The 26069-nt window shown below is 38.5% G+C and overlaps 1 protein-coding gene across 1 annotated transcript in view; it reads left to right on the top strand.

Moving 5' to 3' along the window:
• The first annotated feature begins 7956 nt into the window (after positions 1-7956).
• The window catches only part of ZCCHC4 (zinc finger CCHC-type containing 4), a 41815-nt gene continuing 23702 nt past the window's right edge, over positions 7957-26069 (top strand). Inside the window, 5 exon segments of the mRNA XM_016218249.2 lie at positions 7957-8083; positions 8782-8900; positions 9591-9673; positions 18140-18415; positions 18832-18912. Of these exon segments, the coding sequence (XP_016073735.2) occupies positions 7957-8083; positions 8782-8900; positions 9591-9673; positions 18140-18415; positions 18832-18912 (686 nt within the window).

The following is a 26069-nucleotide window of genomic DNA, read 5'->3' as shown; positions in this document are numbered from 1 at the left end:
AGTGGGTAGTTTTTCAATCTCCCCAAATCCCCATAGAGCTATCCCCATGGAGCAAAAGCAAAAACAGTGACACCATCTTCACTAAAATTAGGTGATAGTCTCCAAGAACCCCAGAATCTGAGCAGTTTGGGCTAAAACCATCAACAGCAACAAGATCACATGGGAGCAACAGCTTGGAGGAGCAAGCAGAGAGAAAGTAAAGGAGAGCTTGTGAAGTTTGTATGAGCCAAAGAACCCAGAATTTGCCACTGTGTCCTCAGCCCCAAAGGAGGAGTCCACAGTAGTGGCAAGCTCAGCCAGTGGATCCAAAAACCACAGTCACAGTTGGGAGAGGGCTGCCCAGCAATGACTGGGAGTAAAAGGAGCCTACAGAAAGGTATGAGGGTGCTAGGGCAACCTGGTCCTCAGGGTTCTCAGAAGTAGCCAGTGAGAGAGCATATAGGCCTGCACCGGGCAAAAACATTGGATATAGAACACAGATGGACAAGGGAAGGATGCTGGGGGTAAAGAAGAGAAGGTTCAGGCACTCAATAGAACAGAGGACCAACCAAGACAGAAGTCAAAGTACAGAGTGCACAGAAAACCGTATTACCCAATACAGTTCAGTAACTACAGAAGAGAACCCTAGAGCCACAAAACTGGGATACTGTCCTGGCTCACCTCACCTCCTACGTAGGAATCTTTGAAGAGTATAGGAGGAAAAATGTAGGAAAACCCATGTCACTTAAACATGACCACATCGAACAATATGCTCTAAAAAACCGGCTGAGATCAGTTACATGACATTGTCCTATTCAGTATTGGACTGTAGAGCCCGGCCAGTGCAGTAAGGGCAGGAAAGAGGTAAAAGGTATGAGGGTCAGAAAGTAAGAAAACTATCATTATTTACAGATGATATAATTATGCATGTAGAAAATTCAAAAGAGCCTACCAATAACTATTAAAATTAATAATTGAATTTTGTAAGGTTTATATACCAGCAACATTAGAAAAAAAAAGTTAAAGATACCATTTATAGGAGCAACAAAACATCAGGTGCCTAGGCGTGAGTCCAACCGGAGACGTGCAAGATCCCTATACCAAAACAAAGTACTGAGAAAACTGCAGCAAATGTGACAAGATGCCCACATTTATTAAAATCTGAGCGGTAGGTGAGTGTTTTTTATATTCTCTGTTATTTTCCATGTTTCGATTATTTCATTAAAAGAATAAACCTTTATATGGGAGCATGTTTACATGAATGTTTTATTTGCCACCTTTATTAGTTTGCTGGGGCTGCCATAACAAAATAGCACAGACTGAGTGGCTTAAACAGAAATTTGTTTTCTCAGAGGCTGGAGCCTGGGAGTCCAAGGTCAAAGTGCCAGCAGGGTTGGTTTGACCTGCCTTCTTGGTCCAGAAAGCCTCCTCATTGCGTCCTTACATGGCCTTTGCTCTGTGCACTCACACCCCTGGTGTCTTTTCCTGTTCTTATAAAGACACCAGCCCTATAGGATTAGCACCCACCCATATGACCTCATTTATCCTTAATTACCTCTTTAAAGGCCCTGTCTCCAAATAGTCACCTTGGGGGTTAGGCCTCAACGTGAATTTTGGGGAGGACTCATGTCAGTCCATAACACCACCCAAAGTAGGAAACTTAGGCACCTACATATGCATTAGTCCCTAATGTGGGCGAGATCAGCCTCTACCTTAGCCAATATTGCAGTCCAGCCACCTTCTGAGTCATGTTCCTAATGGAAGACAGAGCATAGGAACACCCACTGTAAATATTTTCTGAAGTGAAGTCAGAGTTTTTCTTCTTAATACTGTGCAGGAGCTTTTCAACCTGGATTTATAATAATTATTTTGTCTACAGGGATAAATGTCTTGCTTACTGCTGGGCTCTGGGTTCTGTTCTACGTAATTGTAAACCAGAACCTCTCATTTCTCAGTTGTGGCAGATACATGAATTTGCTTTAGCTATTTTTCATTTCCTTTATAAAATCCCAACTCCTGAATGGATCACAGTTGGTGTGATCGATATAAATCTCTCATTGAATTCAACACGCTTATTAGGTACTCACTGTATGCCAGATTCTCCAAAAGGTAGTAGGAATACAAAAATCAGTAGGATGCAATTTCAGCTCTTGGATTTACTCTTCAAATGCTGTTCAAAGGGAGAAGGAAAACCTGAAAATGGTAATAGATCTAAAATCAAATGTTTTTTAAGGACTAATGTCCTTCCTAATCTTTGATTATGTGTCCTACACTGGCACATTTCTATTTGCCTCTTAGATTGTAAATTCCTTGCATACAAGAGAGGGAAAGCAAATGCTTTGTAAACTAAATGCTTGACTGCCTTTGACTTGAGCTCTCAACATTTTTCTTTTTATAGAAGCGTATTTTCAATGTCTAGATTTCTCTTGGATTGTGGAGGGTATGACTCATTCAGCCTCTTGGCCCATGGATCACATAGTTTATGTATATAACAAAAATGCATTTATCTAAGCAAATTGCATTATTTTTTCATTGAATTTATTGGGTTCACCAAACCACACAGGTTTCAAGTGTACAACTCAATAAAACGTCATCTGCACACTGCATCGTGTGCCCATCGCCCCAGCAAATGGCATAATTAATCAGCATCATTTTAGTCAGTTTTTACCTGCTCCAGAATTCGTGTAAAGAGTTCTTTGAGAAAAATAAATCCGTAAGCTTTAAAGTTTTTATTCTACCACCAAGTAATGCAATAGATTTAACTTTTGTCAATTCAGAATACTGTAAACATCCTTATGTTCTGATATTGCTATCTTCAATAAATGGAATAGACCTGCATGTAAGTCCTGGTTCTGCCCGTATTAGCTCCGTGTCCTTGGTCAGATCTTGCGGTCTACGTGTAAAATACACGAGCTGATGGTAACGAGATTTGTAACGAGGACCGAACAAGGTATATTTTGTGAAGAGTGCAGTGCAAATTCTGTTACTCCTAGATTCGATTTCCACCCGAGAAGCTGTCTGTGTGTGTTAATGGCACGCTTGGAGTTTCGGGTTAAATGGTGAAATAAGGCATGCATCCGTGTTTCTGGGTTTGGATTATTGCGGAAAGGGGGCCCGTGTACACGCAAATTTCTAGATTTGATATCGTCTTTCCTGGAGCGTGGTGACAGATTTGGAATCAAAAGGCCATTTTAAAGCATTCTGTCTTGTGACACGGGTTGATTTGTAGTTGAGAGGAAAAGGCACCTTAGGTCCCCAGGTGATAGTAAGAGACTCCCTGGGAAACTAAGCAACATTTCAAAAGTTTTTTTTGTTCCAAATCCTGACACCAGGGTCCAGCTTGTGAAATGCTAACCTGGCAGCCGGTGACTGTGCCTCCCTCTGTCCGGTGGGTTTTTTTAGACCAGGAAATGGAAAGCATGTGATATTTTAAAAAAGCAAAAGCAGCCAATGTGCTCTGTAAGCAAAGAGATGTGTTTATTTTTCCTTTGACTCCAGGCAGCCTGGCCGCTTCTCAGCTCTGGTTACACTATTTCTGCCTGGCAGCTTCAGGCCTTGGACACCATCGAGGCCTGCTGAAACCAGAGAAAAATCAGAGAGCCTCCCCTTCCCGAGTTGTACAAACATCTCTGGGCTGGTCCCTGGTGCGGGAACTGGCTTAACCAGATTCAGTGACACCTAGGCCTGACCTCCTGCCGAGGTGAATAAAACTGCCTTTTATCTCAGTGTGACTTTGGGAACAATCCAGAAAGCTATCCTACCCTTCAAGTGTTTGTCGTAAATTGCAGTACATACTTGAAGGTAATCGGGAACTACATTTAAACCAAGTGTGTACTGGTTTAAACCAAGGTCGCCGCTGCCCTGGAAGTTTCTAAGCAATGTGACTTCTAGCTCCACTTGCTATCAGTACTATCAGTGAGGCGTTGGAAAGGCAGAGTCCTCTGAATCCAGCTAAAATGCTGCTCATCTACTGGACAGCATCCACCGTAATATTTTTTGAGGGGAATTATTACCTTTACGTTTTGAAAGAGTGTGGCTCAGAGAGGTCAAGTTGTCCCTGACGCGGAACTTGGCGTATATGGAATGCAGTAGAAAAGCTTTTGACTCTGAATGAAGAGATGGAGGAGGGGTAACGGAATAAGCCACTCTCAAACAGCCACTTTGGCATAAGGATTATTTCAAGTTGAAGGCAATTAAAAAGAAGCACATACGAGAAAAGCTCTCTGCCTTCTCCTGTTTGCCTAAAAGCAGGACATGATTTGTAAAGATGCCTGCCCCCTCCCCTCTCTACCTGTAAGGAGAGAAGTTAATCAGTGATCATTCTAGACCCTCAACCATCCAGAGAGAGCACCAGAGGCATCTACCCAACAACGTTTGCTACCACTAACCTTTATCTACCATTAGTTTCCCCATGTATTTGCCTTGCCACAATTTGCCAGGCCTAGACGCTCAAAGTCCTCCTCTTTGTCGTATCATGTCTCTAAAATTTTATTTATTTTTGTTAAGATGCTATATAAGCCCAAGTTCTAATCACCCTTTGGGTTACTCACCTCTAAGTGCTCCATATGTGTGCTTGATGGGCAGTTAATTAACTTCCGTTTTTCTCTGTTAATCTGTCTTTTGTTAGTGTAATTTAAATGGCCTCAGCAGGAAAGCCCGAGATGGCTTCGTGGGGAAAACGATGGAGGGAAGGGTAGCAGGATGATTGACAGGCATTGTGGCAGGGAGAGTGAAGAGAAGGGTTAGCTGGTCTTGCTGGGAAAGAGCTTTGTGACATATTAATAGACATTCATGCATCTAATATTGTGGCTGCAGCCGTAGAACGTTAGTTGCCATTCTTGGTTGTGACTGATAGTGATACTGTTGTAATTAGCTAGTTATTAATAACAGGGAAGGAAGAAAAGGAAGGCCGGACATTATATGTATGGTAATTTGGGCAGCTTCACCAGGAAATTGCAACTTTGCACTCCCTGGAGAACCACCGGTCCATTCCCTGAAAAACACTGGGGGAAAGGATTGGACAAAGGGGGAGATGGGCAGTAAAGTTGGGGTGATGTAGGGAAGGTACTTGCCTCTCAATCTAGCCTGGGGAACCATGAACTGGCTAGAGGGGACAGGGCCAATGCAAGCCCACAGAAATTTGGGAATAGGTAATCCCATAGAGAAGGAAGCTCACTCTCTTGGTGCTCTTGGCTCTGAGCTTTTGTGGCTCTTTTGCATTCACCCACGTTTCCTCCATAGTTATGTGGTCCCATGGACCCCTCACACAATGTACTGATGGACTGCATCAGGAAACACAAGCTAGCCTGATGCTGGATTAGACTGCGCAGACACGGAAAGGAAACTCAGGGCAATGTCTTTAATCCTAGCTCTGCTGAAGCCCCAGCTACACTTCTGTGACGGGACAAAGGAAAAGTGGACCTTGGAAACTCAGGGATTTAATTCTACTTAAATAAAAATCACTTATTCTTCCACGGGAGTCTCAGAAAATTCTTTTTCTCATGCTGTTGTAAGAAGCCCACTCCCACCAGCAGCTGGTGAGGATGAGGAGAGCTCCCCACCAATAACAATAGAACTAACCCCATCTCAAACTGGCTTAAGGAGATAAAGGAATTCATGACTCATAACTGAAAACAGGAGGCATGGCTGGATCTAGGTGTTCACATGGTATCACACATTCCTGTCTTCTAGTTCTGTTTCCTTCTTAGTGACTTCTTGCTAAGGCAAGGGCTTCTGAAGTTTTTGGAAACACTGCCACCAGCCACTTGGTCATCCCAGTGAAGAATGCTTCTGTGATAGATTGTGTCATTGGTTCTAATTCTTCACCCCTTTCTGACCCATTCCCTCTGCTATGTATCTTTGCAGTGCTTGGAAGCCAAAAGAAGGAGGTAGAAATGATAGTGGCAGCTCCAAACTTAGGCCTCCAGAAGTTTGACTGTGTCTCCTAGCTCTCCTCTGCTTCTGCCATCTCTATGAGAAAGACATGCCCAGGCTGACCCCCAGGAGGAGTGTCTTAGTTCATTAGGGCTGCTATAACAAAACACCACAGACTGGGGAACTTAAACATCACAGAAATTTATTGCTCACAGTTCTGGAGGCTGGAAGTCCAAGATCAGAGTGCCAGCAAGATTGGGTGAGGGCTCTCTCTGGGTCATAGACTTCCTTGTACCCCCACATGGCAGAAGGGAGTAGGGAGCTTTCTGGGGACTCTTATAAGGGCACTAATCCTATTCATAAAGCCTCTACCCTCATGACCTAAGCACCTCTCAAAGGCTCTACTTACTAATACTGTCATCTTTGGGGGTTAAGGATTTCAACATGTGAATTTGAGGGGGACCCAAACATTGAGTCCATTGCAAGGAGGATGAGAGATACAAGGAGCAGAACTGAGTTATCCCAGCCAAGGTGAACCTGGACTAGCCCACCACTAGATGCAAGACCTAGCCCAGAAAAGACTGAAGAACTGAACCCCTCAGGCACATGATAAATCAGTATTATGGATGCCACTGAGATGACAAAATCTATTACAGCTGTTTTTTTAGACATTCCAGCTTTTCCCCAAGTCATCTGCCCAAACCCAAACTAGTCCTTATGGTTCTTTGTACCTCTTAAGCTACATGGGCTAAACTTGTATCATTAAACATGGGTCCAGAATATTTCCTATTCTAAAGATGGAGACATGCCAATAACTTGTGCTGGATGACTTGAAAAGGGGAATTGTTATGCCAAAGACCAGGTGCGACAGGTGCAGGTGAAGGATTTGAGTGAAATCATTGCATAAAGTGTGCTTGGGAAAGAGCAATATTTCTGAATTGATATACCATAGTAGTAAATGTGAGTTTGAATATGTCCAAGTACTATTGATTCTTTACTTTAAGGAGATCTATTTATTTCATCTACAACCATACGTGTGTGTTTGCTGCAGCTATGTAAGTCCTGAATTTGGATAGATTGATTCCTCCCACTTTATTATTATTTTTCAAAATTGTTTTAGTCATTCTAGATCCCTTGCCTTTTCATATAAATTTCAGAATAATATGGTCTATAGCTACAAAAATCTGACTGAGATTTTGATAGAAATGGAGCTAAACCTGTATCTCCTCTAAACTTAGTGAGAACGGACATGTTTACTACATTGAGTCTTCTGATCCACAAACACAGTATGTCTTTACATTTATTTAGATCTTCTTTGATTTTTTTCATCAACATTTTGTAGTTTTCAGCACACAGGTCCTGTGTACGTGTTTTGTCAGATGTACGTAAAACCTAAGTATTTCATTTATTTGAGTGGTGGTAAGTGGTATTCTATTTTTAATTTTTGTGTTCCCGTGATCTTTGCTAGTATATAGAAGTACAGTAGAGTTTTGTATGTTTATCTGGTATCCTGCAACCTTGCTGAACTCAGTTTAAACTAGTGTTCTCTTTGTAGATTCCTTGGGATTTTCTATGTAGACAATCATGTCAGATGCAAATAGGGACAGTTTTATTTCTTTACAGTATATAAATGTCAATGGATATGTGACTATAACATGTAACTATAAACATTGTCCAGAAGGTAGAAGATGACACTGTGCCTCCAACTTTGAAAAGAGGTGGTTTCACCAAGCGCAGAGGCTTCAGCTATGTCTGTTGTCAACTGCTGCTGGTGGTGATGCTGCCTTTTGGACTTAAACCCAACGAAATCTTTGCTCCAAAGACTCACCTCATCTCCTGCCTGTATTCTTATGAGATGAGAGTACTTACAGGTGCGGAGGGGGAGGCAATAAATAGGTGAGTTCATTGCACAGGTCCAACGAGTCGTGCCCCACTGTGCCAAGGACTGCTTAGGGGCAGCCCTGGGCCGGCGGCGCCTGCGTTTCAGTGGCCGCAGCTCCTCCTAGGCGCGCGGGGGCGCTGTGAGTATCTGCGGGTGGTGGCGGCGCTCTTTCTCAGCCTCCTTATTGGTCGGACTGAGGCTGTCGGGACCGCGGCGGGAAGATGGCGACCCTGTGGGACGGGCCGGGAGCCGTGGAGGCTGAGGGGAGCCCGAGCAGCCGGGGGAGCTCGGGAGTGGAGCTGGTGCTTTCCTCCGATCCCGCCCCGCCCGCCCCGCTGTGCCCTCACGGTGGGTCGTGTTTGGGCTCAGCCTGGCTGCCGGGCGCCTAGGCGCGAGGGTTAACCTGAGTCTCCATGGGCTTTTAGTGCTCCCCGACTTTTACCAGCCTCTCTGCCCCACCTTGGGTGATACCTAGAAAACGCCCCTTCCTCGGGAAGTTGTGGTTTTCAACTTAACTAAGAAACCGTCATAAAAAGTCCCCGCTGTTGTGGTTTTGGCCCCAAGGCTGTTACATCTTTTTTTTTTTTCTTTTTCCTTTTTAACGAAAGAGGCAGAGGCTAGGCAAAGGGGATGCGTGTTACCGAGCAATTCCCATTGCCAAGTACTTGGAGATGTCATTGGTTGGTTTGCTGTCTTTTCAGTAAAAAAGGGTTAGTTAGGGGGAACGGCGGAAGGAATTGTGGCGGACGGGGGGTGTGTCCAGTTCCAAAGGCTCAGGTTTCGGCCGAGTGGACGGAGGCGGCGGAGCGCGCGGTTCCCAGGACCCAGGCCATTCGCCACGTAGCTGCGGCTCCGCTAACAAGAGCGCTTTATTGCTGGAGAGACCGGTTTTCAAAATTGATGTCTTAAGTAAATTACTAAAGTAGTGGGTTTAATTATGATAAGTCGTGCATAAAATTAAAAAGTTTTATTTAAGGGTGGTGAAAACTGGGAACTTGATGTAGAGGACTCTTGTTTGACGTGTGTTTTTCCTGTTCTGAACCTAGGACCCACTCTTTTGTTTGTAAAGGTGAACCAAGGGAAAGAAGAAACACGGAGGTTTTATGCCTGCTCGGCCTGTAGAGATAGAAAAGATTGTAATTTTTTTCAATGGGAAAATGAAAAGGTATATTAACTTTTTGGATATATGTATCTATTTTTGATGTATGTGACATTTTGGAGAATGTATGAAATAAATCTTTTAAGAGCTGAAGATGCCATGTTTTTTTCTTAGAGATAATGGAGTTTCGTACTTACTCTGAACTTACTTTGATCATTGATGTCTTAAACTACTGTCTCAAAGACTTAGTTCCCATTAAGACCTTCTGAGGCGTTAGTACTGGGTTTGCAAGTGTAGATTTCTCCCTAATGAGTCTAGGTCATGATCATTCCAGAAAGTGTTTTAGAAAAACACTTATTTTGAACATTTGCATTGAACATCCTTTATACAGCTACTGGATGACTGATGAAGGCACTTACTGAAATAGTTCTGAGCTGAGTATCCTCTTGGGCTCAGCTCCAGTTAAAGTTTCTGAAGGTTTTAACTAGAATATTTTCAGCTTTGTTAGGTTTCTTAGAAAACAGTCTTCTGCAGACCTGTTAAGATCACCACATGTGCGTTGATCTCACTGCTTTTGGGTACTGCTTCAAACTACTCTAGAATTTTTCCAGTTTAATGTTTTATTTTTTTCCCTCCTGAAATGAATATTTGTTTACAATTTTGAGCTGCTTGAATTTCTGGCTTCTTGATGTCAGGATGTGATACCAGTTTCTCTAGCATGGTAACAAGTACACTAAGTGGATTTTGTGCTCTCAGTTGTCAGGAGCTAGACTTGCTGCCCGAGAAGCTCATAACCGAAGATGTCAGCCTCCTCTATCCAGAATGCAGTGTGTGCAAAGGTACTTATGTGGTGTCATTTTTACTTATCCTGTCTGTTTTTTGTTTTTTTTACCTGTGCCTTTAAGTTTAATTAATTAACTTATTTTTATTGTGGTAAATATATATATATAACAAAATCTGCCAATTCACTAGTATTAATTACATTCACAGTGTTGTGCAACCATCACCATTATTTCCAAAAATTTTTCATCACTCCAAACAGAAACTGACACCATTAAGCAATAACTCCCATTCCACCTCCCTCCAGTCCCTGGTAACCTCTGATCTACCATTTGTCTCCATGAATTTGACTATTGTAAGTACCTCAGATGAGTGAAATCATCAATATTTGTCCTTTTATGTCTGGCTTATTGCACCTAGCGTAGTAGTATTTTCAAGGCTTCTCCACATTGTAACATGTGTTAGGATCTCATCCTTTTTACAGCTGCGTACTGTGCTGTCGTATGTATACGACGCTTTGTTCATTCACCCGTCAGTGGACACCTGGGTTGTTCCCACAGTTTGGCTGTTTTAATAGTGCCACAATACACATTGGTGTATAAATATCTGTTTGAGTGCCTGTTTTCAGTTCTTTTCATATATACCTAGGAGTGGAATTACTAGATCATGTGGTAATACAATTTTAGTTTTTGGAGAAACCACCAAACTGCTTTCCACAGTGGTTGCACCATTTTACATTCCCACTAGCAGTGTATGAGGGTTCCAATTTCTCCACATCCTTGTTGACACTTATTTTCTTTTTTTTTTTAATTATAGTCATCCCAGCAATTGTGAAGTGGTTTGTCATTTTGGTTTTAATTTTTTATCTCCTGATACTCATAATGTTGATCATCTTTCCATGTGTTTTTTTTTTTTTGGCTATTTGCTTATATGCTTTGGAGAAATGTCTATTCAATTCTTCTGTCAATTTTTAATACAGTTTTCTTTTTGTTGTTGAGTCACAGGAGTTCTTTATATGTTCTTTTTTTAAATATATCTTTATTGATTTCAGAGAGAGGAAAGGAGAGGGGGGCAGAGAGAGAGAAACATCAATGATGAGAGAGTCATTGATCAAGCCCACAACCTGGGCATGTGCCCTGACCGGGAATCGAACCCCGATCGCCTGGATCCTAGGTCAATGCTTAACCACTGAGCCACACCCGGCCAGGCTCTTTATATGTTCTTTATACATTTATATGCTCATTCTTATCAGATGATTTGTGAATATTTTCTTCTATTCTTTAGATTATCTTTTCATTTTCTTGATGATGTCCTTTGATACAGAGTTTATAACTTTGATAAAGTCCAATTTATCACATTTTCCTTTTGTTGCTTGTGCTTTTGAATTCATTGCTAAATCCAAAGCCATGAAGATTTCCTGTAATGTTTCTTTTTTAAAATACTAAACGAACTAATTTTTTTAAAAAGCAATAAACACCTGTTTTTAAATATCTCCACTGCTAAAATGTTTTATTGGGTGAACTGGAATTGTGTCATAGATTTAATTCTTTAGCAAACCTGTGAAAAGAATTCATTCCTCTCCTGTGTCATAGGCCTCTGTGCTGGGAGAAACTCCTTATGAATCCCTTGTTCTGGGTTGCTGTTGACTAATAGGTTTTCACTCTCATGGCTACTCCTTGTGGCTACCTGGGCTGCTGTGTTTTGAAGGATTCTGAGGTCTTATCCAGGTTAAGTGGAAAGGATTACTGGGATCTATTAAAAATGTCTTCCTAAGCTGCTTAGTAGATTTTAAAGTCCTTTGAAGGAGGAGGCTTTTCTTAAGATAAATGGATTCCTCTTAACCAGAGTAATTAATCAGTGATGTCTACTTAATTTATAGGAATTCAGTCGATAACAAAAAATGTTGAAAGGGGAAGTAATATAAATTGAGCACTACTGTGAGCTAGGCACTAAACTAAATGTTTTACATGAGATATTTTTTAATCCTGCTGAGTTGGTTTACTTAGATGAGAAAATCGAGGTTTGGAGAAGTTAAGTAACTTCATCAGATTCATACTACTAGAGTGACTGTATTTTTATTTATTTTTTATTTTTATTTTTTTTAAATATATCTTTATTGATTTCAGAGAGAGGAAAGGAGGGGGAGAGAGAGAGATAGAAACATCAATGATGAGTCATTGATCGGCTGCCTCCTGCACGCCCCCGACTGGGGATCGAGCCCGCAACCCAGGCATGTGCCCTGACCGGGAATCGAACCCTGATTGCCTGGATCCTAGGTCGACGCTCAGCCGATGAGCCACACCTGGCCGGGAAAGTGACTGTATTTTTAAATATAAAAGCAGATAGTAATTAATATATGATGTGTAGTGATTCAATTTAAGGAGACATCAGGAGATAAAACATGAGGAGTTATATAGAGATATATCATAACGAGATTATCACAATGAGATAGAATGAGATGTGGAAAGTAGGAAAACATCGCCCATGCTTTCTCCCTTTGCATCCCTCACCTTGGTCCATTTGTTACATTTCCTCCGGGCCTGCTGTTTTTCCTCTGCCAAGGTTTGTTTTACAAGGTTGTAGTCATAATGTGTACGTAGTTTTGTACTTTGCCTTATCACTTACTTTTGTCTGATAAGCATGTTGTTCTTGTTATTACATAAAGACATTGATGATTCAGTTAAGCTCTATAAGAAAATCTAGGTGCTCTTGTTTCCCTGCATAATCCCTGCATAATAAAACTTTAGTCTGCAGCTGAAACACTGTTCTTGTCTTGATACTGCCGGAGTACGGTTTTTTGATAATAAAGAATTTTTGAAATTTATATTTCATGCTTGTTAGAATATAAAAACACTGGCCAGAATATGAAGTATTTAAGAATTTTACAAGGTTGTTTTTCCTGCTTATAGAGGTTATTGACCTCATGGACTCGGAATTATTTAAAAGAGAAAAAGAATGTATAGGTTCAGTAAGACGATTTCATCAGTTATCTAGTGCTGATTCTTGAGAGCATGTCTTAAAATAATTTTCAACATCTTAAATCATCTGTGACCCATAACCTTGGATTTTGTTGCCCAACCCACCATCCAACCATCTATCCATTCAACCATTTGTTCATTCTTTGTTGAGGGCTGAAAAAGAACTTAATGTGCTAGCAGTGAAGTCGAGATGTATTCAGAAATTACACGGTGTGTAGAAGAGTGCCGACGCTACTCAGAGGAAAGACTAGTGCCCTATAGTCAGAGTGCTGCAGCTTACTTGTGCCTTAGCGATCAACATAGTTGAAGGACCTGGAGTTTGAAGAGGTTTTGGAAGATGAGTAGAAGTGTAAGCTTTTTGAAATATAATGTCTTTGATTTCACTGCATCGCTTTGTAATTTGCCCTTATGATTTCTTACATGCTTTCTATCAAGTAAAAGGTTCAAAATCAGTCATTCCTCTAACAACTTAAATTTTCGCTTTTAAAATCAAAGGCTTACTAAATTATCTATTCTCTGTTATTAACTACCCATTCTGTTAGTGTGTCTTCAACTTAAGACTAGCAGTTCATTCTTTTTTTAAAAACATGTCTTTTTATGGATTTCAGAGAGAGGAAGGGAGAGGGAGAGAGAGAGAAATACCAATGATGAGAGAGTCATTGATCGGCTGCCTCCTGCACATAACCTACTGGGGATCAAGCCCGCATCCCAGGCATGTGCCCTGACTGGGAATTGAACCGTGACCTCCTGGTTCATAGGTTGACTCTCAACCACTGAGCCACGCTGGCCGGGCTAGCAGTGCATTCTTGTGTGTAAATGGACCTAAGGATGATGAACCATTGCTTGAGATTGTAGTTGCTTTCTAATAAAACTTTATGCAAGTCATGTTATCTTATTAAATAGCTACTGTATTTGAAAGTAGTAAAGTACATTTAAACATTATACCTATTCTATAAAGCAAACTTCACCTGTTATAGTAACAGTAGCTTTCCATTGACTGATTTTTGAAATTGTTAGAAAGGAGTGATGGTAGCTAGCAAGATAAACTGACCTTGTTACTTGATTTTGATTACAGAACTGGCAGTGCTGTACAGACTTCTAGGTTTTACAGACTAGGACTTGATATTCATTTTCCTAATCTCACTCTGAACCATCCTTTATATTTCATGTGCTCAGTTGACAGATTTACATTTTGTGCCTGAGATTTGACTTTCCTTATAGTTTCTAGCTTCCTGTTAATGTGCTGAAATGTGTTATTCTATTATGTAGTACGTTGGCACCTTTATCGTGACCTGTGAAGTCTTAGGGAAGATACATTTTATGCTAGAATCAGCATTAATTTATTTGCATTCAGATAGTTTTATCTAGTTGATATTTTATTTTGTTATTTTTTTTCAGAGCTCATTTAAACTCAGATTTTCAAGGTCTGCTATTAGGGAAATGCCATAAACATAATTTGTCTACTCCAGGAAAGGCAAATGGAACATCAAATGGAGATCAATAAAAATGACATTTCAAAACGCTAGCCTGCAATTTGTGAATCATGCTGAGCCATGTGGCAGAATGAATTTCTTTTCCCCCTGGGGTATATGTAGTAAGTACAAATAAGGAGAGAGCACTGAGTAATCCTTAACTCTTCATGGTTTCATGTTCTTGCTACCAAACTTAAAAAAAAAATCTTGTGTCTGATGGTTTCCAGAGGGGAGGGGTGTTGGGCCATTGGATGAAAAAGGTGAAGGGATTAAGAAGTATAGATTGGTAGTTACCAAGTAGTCATGGGGATGTGTAGTATAGCATAGGAAGTATAGTCAGTAATATTGTAATAATTATGTGTGGTGCTGGGTGAGTACTGGAAATATTAGGGGAAACACTTAGTAAAATAATATTGAATGTAAGCTGTAATTGAAAAGTAAAATTAAAAAATATGGTCTAATAACAAAAAAATAAAAGTAAAAAAACCTCCTGTCTGAATGTTAAATTTAAAGCAGTATGGTTGAATGATTATGATGTGATTTGGAATAGAGAGAAATATGCACAGTATCTCAGTTTATCTTTTATCTTATTGGTTGATAAGCAATAAAGCTTTCTGAAGGACAACTCTGACAAGGCACAAAGATATATAAATGGAGGATATTTAACAGTGTTCTTCTATTTATTATTTATTATTTTATTTTAAAATTTCTTTTCACCCTCATTTATTAAATTTAAAATTTAATAAATTTTAAATTTATTATCACCCGAGGATATTTTTTCCATTGCTTTTCAGAGAGAGTGGAGAGGAGAGAGAGAGAGAGAGACATCAGTGTGAGAGAGACACATCGATTGGTTGCTTCCCGCACGCTCCCTGACCAGGGCCAGAGATCGAGCCTGCAACCGAGGTATGTGCCTTTGGCCAGAATCAAACCCAGGACCCTTTAGTTTGTGGGCTGGGGCTCTAACCATTGAGCAAAACTGGCTAGGGCAACAGTGGTCTTCTTTTAAACATAATTGAACTTAGTGCCTTAAGTGCCTTAAGGTAGTCCTATATAGTGAGTGAACTGTCACACTGGCCCCTCGTTGCCTTGGACTTTATTTCACCTCTCTCTCCTGATTTTGCAGCTTCCACCTTTAGTTGGCATCACAGAACCTGACGCAACTTCATCCACTTGGGGATCCTCCTTGTTTTTTTCCCTATAAAGCCCTTGATTGTTGTCCTTCTTTCAACCATATCAAACGTTTGCTCTGTTGCTCAGTTTTGGTGCCTGGCTGCCTATAAACTGTTTCAGGACTGAGTCATAGGCTGATGGTGGTGACACCCACCTGTAGCTTCAGCAGTGCTCAGTACTGCATCCAAGAGATGACAGCGTGAAGAGCCAGGACCAAGTTTGCACGTGGGTGGACACTCCCTGCCATGCCTGGCCTCTGTCTGGCTGACAACAATTATAAATCTTATGTCAATGTCCTACATGCTAAAATGTGAAAAAATAGGTTTCTTGGAAGTGAGGAAATAGTGTGGTTGGTTTTTGCTTTGTGATCCAGTCTGACAGGCTTTCTTTTAATGGGTGGATTTAGCCCATTTTCATAGTGGATATAATAAATAGGCTTGGTCTTAGTGTTGCTGTATTTTATGCTTTCTGTTTTTATTTCTTCTTTTGGTTCTCTTTCATTGTATATGGTCTGCGTTTGCTTTGTTTGTTTTAATGTACACTTCCATGTTTTTGTTGTTATGGTTGCTTTTGTGACTTCCTGTGGCGTATTCAACCCATTTACTTTTTATCATTCATCTAAAAATGAGAAATGATGAACCTAGTATGTTTCTTCCTGTCTCTTTCTCAGTCACTGGCTGATTTTATTTGATTGTTTCCTTTTAGGGTTAATGCACCTTTGAATATCTCTTCCAGCGCTCATCTCCTATGCTGCTGAAATTCATCTAGCAATTTTTATTTTTTAAATAAAAATTTTATTAATAAAAAAATTTAAATAAAAACTTATATGTGGCTATTATATGATTCCATTGATATGAGCTGTCCAGAATAGGCAAATCTATAGAGACAGAGTATTAGTGGTTTTTAGAGGCCAGGGGTGGCGGGAATTGTGGGGTGACTGCTGATGGGTACCAGGTTTCTTTTAGAGGTGATAAAAATGTTCTGCAGTTATATTGTGGCAGTTGTGCCTAAAAACCACTGAATTGTACACTTTAAAAGAGTGATTGTGTGGTATGTGAATTAAATTTCAGTAAAGAGACCTGTTTGTGGTGATAGAATCAAATAGTTCTGTGAGGTTTTACAAAGAGCAATACGCCTGTCTCCACCCATGCATTTCCCCCTCCCCAGAAGCAGGCACAGTCAGCTCTCCTGGCTAATCCTTTTAGAATTCACCTTCCTATCTGTAGAATACCAAACATGCTTGGCTTATACTTCTTGATTTATCAGTTTTGGGAATTGTCTGTTTTTTTTCATATGGAAGATGAGGGTTTATCTTTCCCACCTCTCTCTGCTCTCTCTCCTCCAACCTCCCCCATCCCATACTTTTTACACCTTAGTCTTATATGGTTATATCATGAATTTGGTTAGGTTCAAAATTTAGTGTTTGCATTATTATAACCATATAATAACAGCTGTACCACTCACTCATCTGTTTCCTTCTCTTATCATTCACTGGGCTGTCAGTTGTCCAATACCTTAAAACTGTGGCTTCATGTATTTTGTCTGTTTAGAAAATTTTTGAGGGCCAGGATGGAAAATCTGGCCTCTGTTACTGTATCATGGCTGGATGTGGGCATCTTCGACACAACATTTAATAATGAAAGGTAACAGCAGTAAATTTAATGCTTCTGTGGCTGCAACGTACTGGTTCTTTCCACTTGCATTTCATGTGTTAGGGGCCCTTTTCTTTACTAACATTCTTTCTGTGAATTACTATAAAAGTTTCTTCTAATATTGCTGTCCTTTTTCTTTCCAGTCATAGATAAAGCTGTCAAAAGAACAGTTATCACAGAAATAGAAACATTTAAATATTGGCATGATAAGCTTATTTCTTGCTGTAGCCATTCAGAATATCTATTTGTTACTGCCTTGGGTGCTTTGAAATGAAACTGTGCTTAGAAATAAAATGTTTTAAAACCCACTTTGATTCTACATTAAGTTATTTTTTCCAGTGAAGTTCCAGAGTTTAGTTCAATTGAAACCGTGTGACTCTTCTCAGACTAGAAGAATCCTTTAGTGCACTATTTGACACGCTTAGATTTGGACATTCCTGACCCTCTATGAGCCTCGATAAGCTTATTTATTTGTCTTTTGTTTTTCTTCCTCTCATTTCATAGCTGGCATAGCATATACAAAGTCAGCAGTTTTTAAAACATACTGACCGTGATGATTTTCTCTCTTTACTCATCCCAAATAAGAAGAAAAAAGAAAACAAAAGGCCAAGGTGGTGACTTTGAAATCAGATATAAAGATGACTTGAAAGATTGGATTCTATCTTTCAAATGGGATTCTAATATTTTTTAAGGCTTTGAACTTCAACTGGCTGTTTGGGGGATGAGCTTCTCAGAACTGCCTCCATCAGTATTGCTAAGAATAGAGGAACTTTGTAGGAACATTTGTTCTTTTAGGAGGTAATTTTTCTCGCTAAGTATGCCATAAGAACTTGAAGAATGATCTTAATTTCTCATTTTAAAATGACTGTCGTACTGAGCCAGACTGTTTAACACTTCGAAGTTAGAGCACATGGATTTGTCAATAAATTTAAACGTGATAGTGGTCTCCATTACTACTAAGTTGTTTGAGTAGTATATTATGTTCACATTTTAAATGGGTATTGATCTTCATTCAGTGACCGAATTGGAGCATCTCAATTCTCATGAAATTGCTGATTCTCTTCCACTTTGTAGGCGTGCAGCCAGACATAAATTCTAGCCAACAGTCCACAGATTTTTCTTACCTCTGCTTCTTTATGCAGTAGTCTTTAGGAAATAATACTTTTTGCATACTAAAAATAGCAAAAGTAAATTGTCTTTAAAACAACAAACCTAAAATATATTCCTTTGTGTTCTGTTGTGTCTTGAAGGTACTTGAAGTTTGTTGAGTTGCCATTGTCTCAGAGAAAGTTTTGTCAAAGATGTCAGCAGCTGCTCTTGCCAGACGACTGGGAGAAACATCGTGAGCATCAGGTCCTAGGTGATATATCTGTCGCCCAGTTAAAAAGGCCCAGTCAGCTCCTTTCTCCGCTGGAAAACAAGAAGACGAATGCTCAGTATTTGTTTGCCGATAGGAGCTGTCAGTTCTTGATAGACTTACTTTCAACCCTTGGGTTCAGGAGAGTGCTGTGTGTTGGAACACCAAGGTATGTTATGTGATTTTTTAAAGACTTTACCTAGCACCACTATTTAAACTGTAAGAAGAAATTATCAAGTTCCAGGATATAGCATAAAGCTTTGAGTATACAAAGTAGTATAAAGCTTAGTCCCTCTAAAGAAGTTTGCAGTCTGTATTCCATTTGAGAGAAATCTTTATCGATTTCTGATATACGATAGGAGATTCTTTCTGATTTGATTCTTAAATTGTTTATTATTTTAGACTTCTCTCAGAGAAGTTCTGCCTTTCTAAAAATATTTGCAAAACTGAAACTTTGGTTTTATCTGCCAAATTCTCTTCAGTGTTTTATTAAAATATTAGAAATATTAAGAGAACATTGAAAATTTTTTGGTTTATATATTACTTGTAACTTCTTCTTAAATCTGCTTTCACCGATTGCTTTAGGTTGCATGAGCTGATCAGGTTGAAAGCATCAGGTGACAAGAAGTCTAACCTTAAAAGCCTTTTATTGGATATTGACTTTCGGTAGGTTTATAAAGTATAATATTTATTCTCATTCATTGTCTCCTGTTTTTAATGTTTTCCTCTTTTTAATTGTTTATTACCCATTATAATAATCCTAGTTAACATTTAGAAGTAATAGGTTATAAGGCATTTTTTAGTCATATAAAGTCCATATGTAATCTTCTATATTTCAAACAGAGGCAGTGAATTTCTCTTTTTTTTCCTTTCTTTTCCCCTACTTTACCCTCTCCTACCTCCCCCCACTCCCCTTTCCTCTGGTAAAGTGAATTTCTCTTTTCCCTAGTGTGCTTCCTAAATTTTCTCCATGAATGTGCCTAGCTATCTTTGGCTTATAATTTAGAGATAAATTCCTATTGAGTGAAGTTTCCTCTCATATACTTGTTTTCAGTGATCACCCTGAGTTTCCTCCAGGAGTTTGTTTCATCATGTTTTAAGTAGGATAAGACATTTAATATTTTTACCAGATGATGGGCATGTTGTTGTCTTTCACTGGACCTAGCCTAAGTGAAGGACGTCAACCTGGGGAGCAGACAGACCCCAAGGCTGAGGACTAGCCTACGGAGAGCTTCAGAGTAATAGGTGGGGACAGACGGATTTGAGACAGAAAGAGGACCACACCTTGACTCTCCCCTCTGGCAGTAATTTAGATGATACAGCCTTTTGATTTATAACACTACATGGCAAATATGTTTATGCACAGTCTATATAAATTCGGTAAATTTGAAGTACTCTTCTAGTTGCTGTAATTATTTAAATTCCTGGAGTTTGTGGTGAGTCTATAAGAAACTGTGATTTAGTATCTTGAATATATTGAAGGAATCAGGCTTTGTGTTTCTTTTTATTTAATATGTTAGAGTCTGTTTGGCTAATATTCCAATATTTGTTGGAGAAAATCTATGAAATTACATATACTTTTTCTCACTAAAAACAAGGCACACAGATATTTAAAGTGAAAAAGTCACACAAAAAAGTATGGCTTTTATAATTTATTTTTACTTAGGTTTCCAAGTCACATTTGGGTTATCTAAATATAAGCAGCTATTGCCCTAGCCAGTTTGGCTCAGTGGTTAGAGCATTGGCCCAGACTGAAGGGTCCCAGGTTCAATTCCGGTCAAGGGCCCATACCTCGGTTGTAGGCTCAGTCCCCAGCCCTGGCTGGGGTGCGTGCGGGAGGCAACCAGTCGATGTGTCTCTTTCACATCAATGTTTCTTTCTTTCTCTCTCCCCTTCCATTCTCTCTGAAAAGCAATGGGAAAAAACACCCTCCAATGAGGATTAAAAATAGATAAATAAATAAAATAAGCAGCTACTTTTCTCAGGAATAACCCACAGTTTCTGAACCATCCATTTCTTGTTAATAGGACTAACAGTTTAGGAATATCCGCTTGACATGAGTGATCTTGGCAAAATGGAATTCCATAACTGACAACACAGAGTCTTTAAAGATAGACTCAGTTTCTTTTTCTAAATTGAGAGAGAATTTACTTAAAATTTACCATTTTAAAGTATATATTTCTGCAGTTTTTGGTATATTCACTATGTCTTGTAACCACCATCACTATTTAATTCCAGAATACTGAAAAAAAACTCCTTACCCATTCCCCTGACAACCACTGATCTGCTTTCTGTCTCCATGGATTTGTCTGAGTGTTTTATATAAATAGGATCATACAATGTGTGACCTTTTGTGCCTGATTCTTTCACTTAGCATGTTTTCAAGGTTTATCCACGTCATAGCATATAACAGTACTTCATTTGTTTTATGGCTGTGTAATGTCCCTTTGTATATAGATATATTAATTTCTTTTTTTAACTACCATGTTTTTTCCTAAAGTAATAGGTTGTTAAGTAATTATAAATGTTTATTTTAAAGGTAGAAGTTTAACTTTTGGATTCTTTATTGTAACAATATTAATAATAACTGGTATTTATTGAGTGCTTGTCATGTGTCAAGCCCTGTTCTAAATCATTTGGTCCTTACAGTAGCCCTATACGATAGATGCTGTTGTCCTCACTTTACAGATGGAAAAACTGAGGTGCAAAGAAGTTAAATAACAACCAAAGTCACAATTTAAAAGTTGCCAAGTCAGGATTCAAACCCAGTCAGTCTGGTTCCAAAATAAGTTAGCCTCTGGATATAGCTTTGCTTTTGAAATTATACATAAGCCTTCCTCATATAGTCCATTTCTCTCTTGTCATCCTCCTGTCTTTCCTTTTCTGCCTCTATCCCCCTGCCTAGTTCCACAGTGGTTTTCAAATGAGTCAATAACTGGTTTCCAGATTATTCATATATTCAAAATAAGGCATTCATATTAGTCTGGAATCTTTCTTTCATTAGATTCCTAAAAATTCATTTATATCAAAGAAACTGCATTGGATCACATTACTGGAGTCTGTGATATAGCAGGCTTTAGTTCAGTCAAGATCCTGGGCCTCACACGATGTTGTTAGGGGTCTGTCTTTCTCTCTCTACTTCTCATCTGTCTTTCTCTGTGGGTGGGTTTTATTCTACAGACAGCTTCCTTCATACTGCCAGGGACTTTGCTGGGCAGTAGCTTTAGCTTACGTAGTCTCAACTTAACTGCCCAGGAGGAAGAAGCTGTCTTTCCTGAGTGCTCTAGCAGCAAAACTCCAGGGAGTCCTCCACTTAGCTTGCCTGGGGTCATGTGCCCATTCCAGAATCATCACTGTGGCCTGACAGATAGAGTGCTCTGGCCTGCCCCTGACCAACCACATGAAGTGGGTTCTCCATGGGAAACAGGGAGGCATAGGTGCTGGAGAAACAAACGAAATCCTATGTCCACAGATGAATTCTTTAATGCAATAGGTATCAGTTGTCAGCAGCACTAAAATCCCTACTTCGTCACTTCAGTGAAAATGGTAGTGTTGTCTTTCCAATAGTATGGTTTCTTGAAATTAAATTATATAATGAATGTGATTTCATTAAAGACAAGCTTTTTCCAAGCTAGTTGTGGCTTATACACAAAAGAACTGGAAAAAATCATAGTGTTTCATCTCAAAGAACTTGTTCATTTTCCAAGGATCTCTGGTTTACTTTTTTTCATTTTGAAGGAAACATGATCTTTAATGTTTTCACCCCAAGCATTTTGGATTTTGGCTTTTAGACCTTTTTTATGCCTTTAAAATTTTTAAAAAGTAGATTCATAACTTATAGTCTTTTTTTTCACTTGCTGTATTTTAGGCACATTTTAAAAAATTGAGATATATTTTACATACATTTTTAGTAGTATTCACAAGACTATGCAGTCATCACCATTGTCTTATTCCAGGACATTTCCATCACCTTTGAAAGAAACACTTCCAATAAGCAGTGTCTCTTCATTTTCCCCCTCCCCTAACCCTTGGCCACCACTAATCTACTTTCTGCCTCTTCTGGATATTTCATATAAATGGAATCATATAATATGCGGCCTTTAGTGTCTGGCTTCTTTCCATAATATTTTCAAGGTTCATCCATGTTGTAGTATGCATCAGTATTTCATTCCTCTTTATGGCTGAATAATATTATATTGTATGGATATACCAAATTTTGTTTATCAGTTGATGGGCATTTGGGTTGCTTTCACTTTTTGGCTATTATGAATAATGCTGCTATGAACATTTGTGTACAGTTTTGTTTTCATGTCTCTTGGGTATTAATTTGCTAGAGCTGCCATTACAGAATACCATAGACTGGTGGGTTAAACAACAGAAACTTATTTTCTCATAGTTTTAGAGGGTAGAAGTCCAAGATCAAGGTGTTGGTAGGTTTGATTTCTTCTAAGACCTCTCTTCTTAGCTTGCAGATGGCAGCCTTCTTACTGTGTCCTCACATCATCTTTCCTCTGTGTGTGCACATCCTGCTGTCTTAGTGTGTGCATATTTCCTCTTCTTGCAAGGACACCAGTCATATTCATTAGGGCTCATCCTAGGGACCTCATTTTAACTTAATCACTCCTTTAAAGGACCTATCTCCAAATACAATTATATTTTGAGGTACTTGGGGTTAGGGTTTTAACATACGAATTTTGAGGGACACAGTTAAGGCCATAACAGGTGTCTACCTAGGAGTAGAATTGCTGGGTCATATGATAATTCTGTATTTAACTTGTTGAGGAACTGCCAAAATGCAGTTAACTGCATTTTATTGATGGCTTATGATGTTGAGCATCTTTTCATGTGCTTGTGGGCCATTTGTTTATCTTTTTGGAGAAATGTTTATTCAATCCTTTGCCCATTTTTAATTGGTTGTCTTTTTATTGTTGAATTGAAAAAGTTCTTAATATATTATGGATACTAAACCCTTATTGGATATATGGTTTGCAAATAATTTCTTTCATTCTGTTGGTTGTCTTTTTATTTTTGATGAAGTCCACTTCTTTTTTCTTTGGTTGCTTGTGTTTTATATATCATATCTAAGAAACTATTGCCTAGTACAAGGTTATGAATATTTATACCCGTTTTCTTCTAAGAGCTTTTTATTTTAGTTCTTGTATTTAGATTATTGATTTATTTTGAGTTAATTTTTATATATGGAGTTAGGTAGGGGTCCACTTCATTCTTTTGCATAGTTGCCTTGGAATCATTTGTTGAAATGATTCTTCTTCCATTGAATTGTCTTGGTGCCGTATTGAAAACCAAATGACCATAAATGTATGGGTTTATTTTTGGAGTCTAAATTCTAGTCTATTAATCTGTGTTTCACACAATCTTGCTTATTGTTGCTTTGTAGTAAGTTTTGAAATTAGGAAATGTGAGTCTTCCAACTTTATTCTTTTTCAAGATTGTTTTGGCTCTTTTGGGTTCCTTGCATTCTATGTGAATTTTAGGATCAGCTTGTAAATTTCTACAAAAAAGCCAGCTCTGATTTTTTTATAGAGATTTCATTAAATTTGTAGGTCATTTTGGTGAGTATTACCATCTTAATATTAAGTCTTCCAGTCCATAAACATGAGAGTCTTTCCATTTACTTAGGTCTTCTGTAAATGATATTTTGTGGTTTTCAGTGTATAAGTCTTGCACTTCCTTTGTTAAATTTATTCCTAAATATTTTGTTCTTTTTGTTATTGTAAATTGTTTTCTTTAATTTCATTTTGTATTATTCATTGCCATTTCCTTGATTTACTTTTTAAGAAAAACAAAATTGTGACAAAATATACATAGCATGAGATTTACCATGTTAACCATTTCAAATGTACTATTTGGTAATGTTAAGTAAGTAAAGTACATTTACATCATTTGTGCATCCATTCTCCAGATTTCTTTTAATCTTACCTGACTTAATTTTAATTTGAAAGATTTAAATGGCCCCATAACTCTTTTGCCTTAAATGCCATACCTTGTGATTTTACCTTTCTTGAGCCTGGAGTTGCAATCTCTTGGTTAGAGTAGGGAGTAGGGTATGTGGGTAAAGTTATTTTTATAACTAATGGAATACACTGATACTTTTTTTTCATCTCTCTAAACCTCTGTGTGTGTTGCAAACAAAAGTCAAGGTGTTGTATTAAGAATATCCTAGCTTAGTTTCTTTGATCCTGTACTCTCTTACTGAGTGAATTCTACAAAAGGTCAATATTGAGTGTTAAGAGAGAGCTGGTCTATTGAAACACAGGAGTAGCCAGAATGAATTCAGTCTGCTGCCTGTATTTACAGTATGGTGGAGTGTGTGGTTGGTTCAGAATTGTCACAATTAAATCAGGAAAAAATTCCTGTGTGATATAGAATGGCAGTAAATAGTTACTGTTGTCATTTTGACTTTGGTTTGTTGTTGCCCTGCAAAAGGTCTGTCAAGGCTGCAGAGAACTGCCTCAACTCCAGCGTTTTATGTAGATGTGCTATAAATACCCTTTTTAGGGGGTTTAAGATATGAAGTTAACATTTACTAAGATGGATTTCTATATGCTCTAATTTTAGCATTAGAGATGTGAAACTCTATTTGGCAAACTATCATCCAAATAAAGTTATATCAAAAAAATGGATTTCTTGGGTTCATTTCATGAACTGATTTTATTCAGCTCTTGATTACATTTCCTGTGTGTAGAGCATGTTTCACACTTGGTAACTGACTCATTTAAAGAGAATGAATGGCCAAATTAAATGAATGTCCTTTTGAGCATTTTTCAAGTGCATGCATTTCTGATTGGTTTTGTTTGCCTTATTGAGTGGAGAGAATAAGTCTTTGTGGCCAATTTCATTTTAAGAGGGTAATGTTGAGTGATTTTTCATAATTTAAAATATGAATAATTATGCTCCCTTGTTTGTATTCGGTGAAACTTAGAGCTGAAATCTAGGCTTTTTTCTTTCTCTGGCTCTGCCCACTGCTGCCCAGAAAGTTTTGGGCAGCTGTGCTGTGTTGAATTTTATGTAAATAAAAATTTTTTTTAATTAAAAAAAATGACTATTGTGTCATTGTAAAGCAGTGAAAAATGGAGAGAGAGGTGGTAGAAATATATTTAAAAAGGGGTTGTATTTTTTTTGTTTTGTTTACACAAAGCAATGCAAGAGAGAAGAAAAAACTCTCAAATGATAGTTTACTCACAGCTGTACTAATATTGATAGATACATATTATTTAAATAACTGGGATATATATATATATTATCAGCTATTTGGAATTTAATTAAAGAGGAAGACATTTGTTTATTAATGGTAATTGACATTGTTCCACACTGTTTGGAATGTTCATTAAGTTACAGTATATAGTTAAAATATTTTTCAGTTATCCAAACCTTTTGTTTGTTTCTTCAATGCAAATTTGTTTTATGAAATTAGCAGATGTACTGACAGTATCTTAAATAATATTATGGGATAACATATTGAGAATGGTGAACAGCTGTCTTCATCTCCAGAACAAGAAGAAGTGGTTTAGATTATAGGAGTGGAGATTTTGGTTAGATGTAAACATAATTCCCTAATAGTAGGGCATTAAGACATAGATCTTTATAGCTGGTGTTTATTAAAATAATGATACCTAACATTTCAGTATATGCTGTGTAGCTGGCACTGTGTTAAGCACTTTACATACATTTTCTTATTTATTCTTACCAAGGCCTATGATGTGGAAACTACTATGTTTCTCATTTTGTAGATGAGGAAACTGGGGCTCAGATAGGTTAAATAACTCACTAAAGTTACACTGCTAATAAGTGAGACCCAGAGT

This window comes from Miniopterus natalensis, chromosome 1 (genome assembly GCF_054644295.1).
Source record: "Miniopterus natalensis isolate mMinNat1 chromosome 1, mMinNat1.hap1, whole genome shotgun sequence".
Taxonomy (NCBI): Eukaryota; Metazoa; Chordata; class Mammalia; order Chiroptera; family Miniopteridae; genus Miniopterus; species Miniopterus natalensis.
The sequence above is the reverse complement of the archived record's forward strand: the minus strand, read 5'-3'. Positions and strand labels throughout refer to the sequence as shown.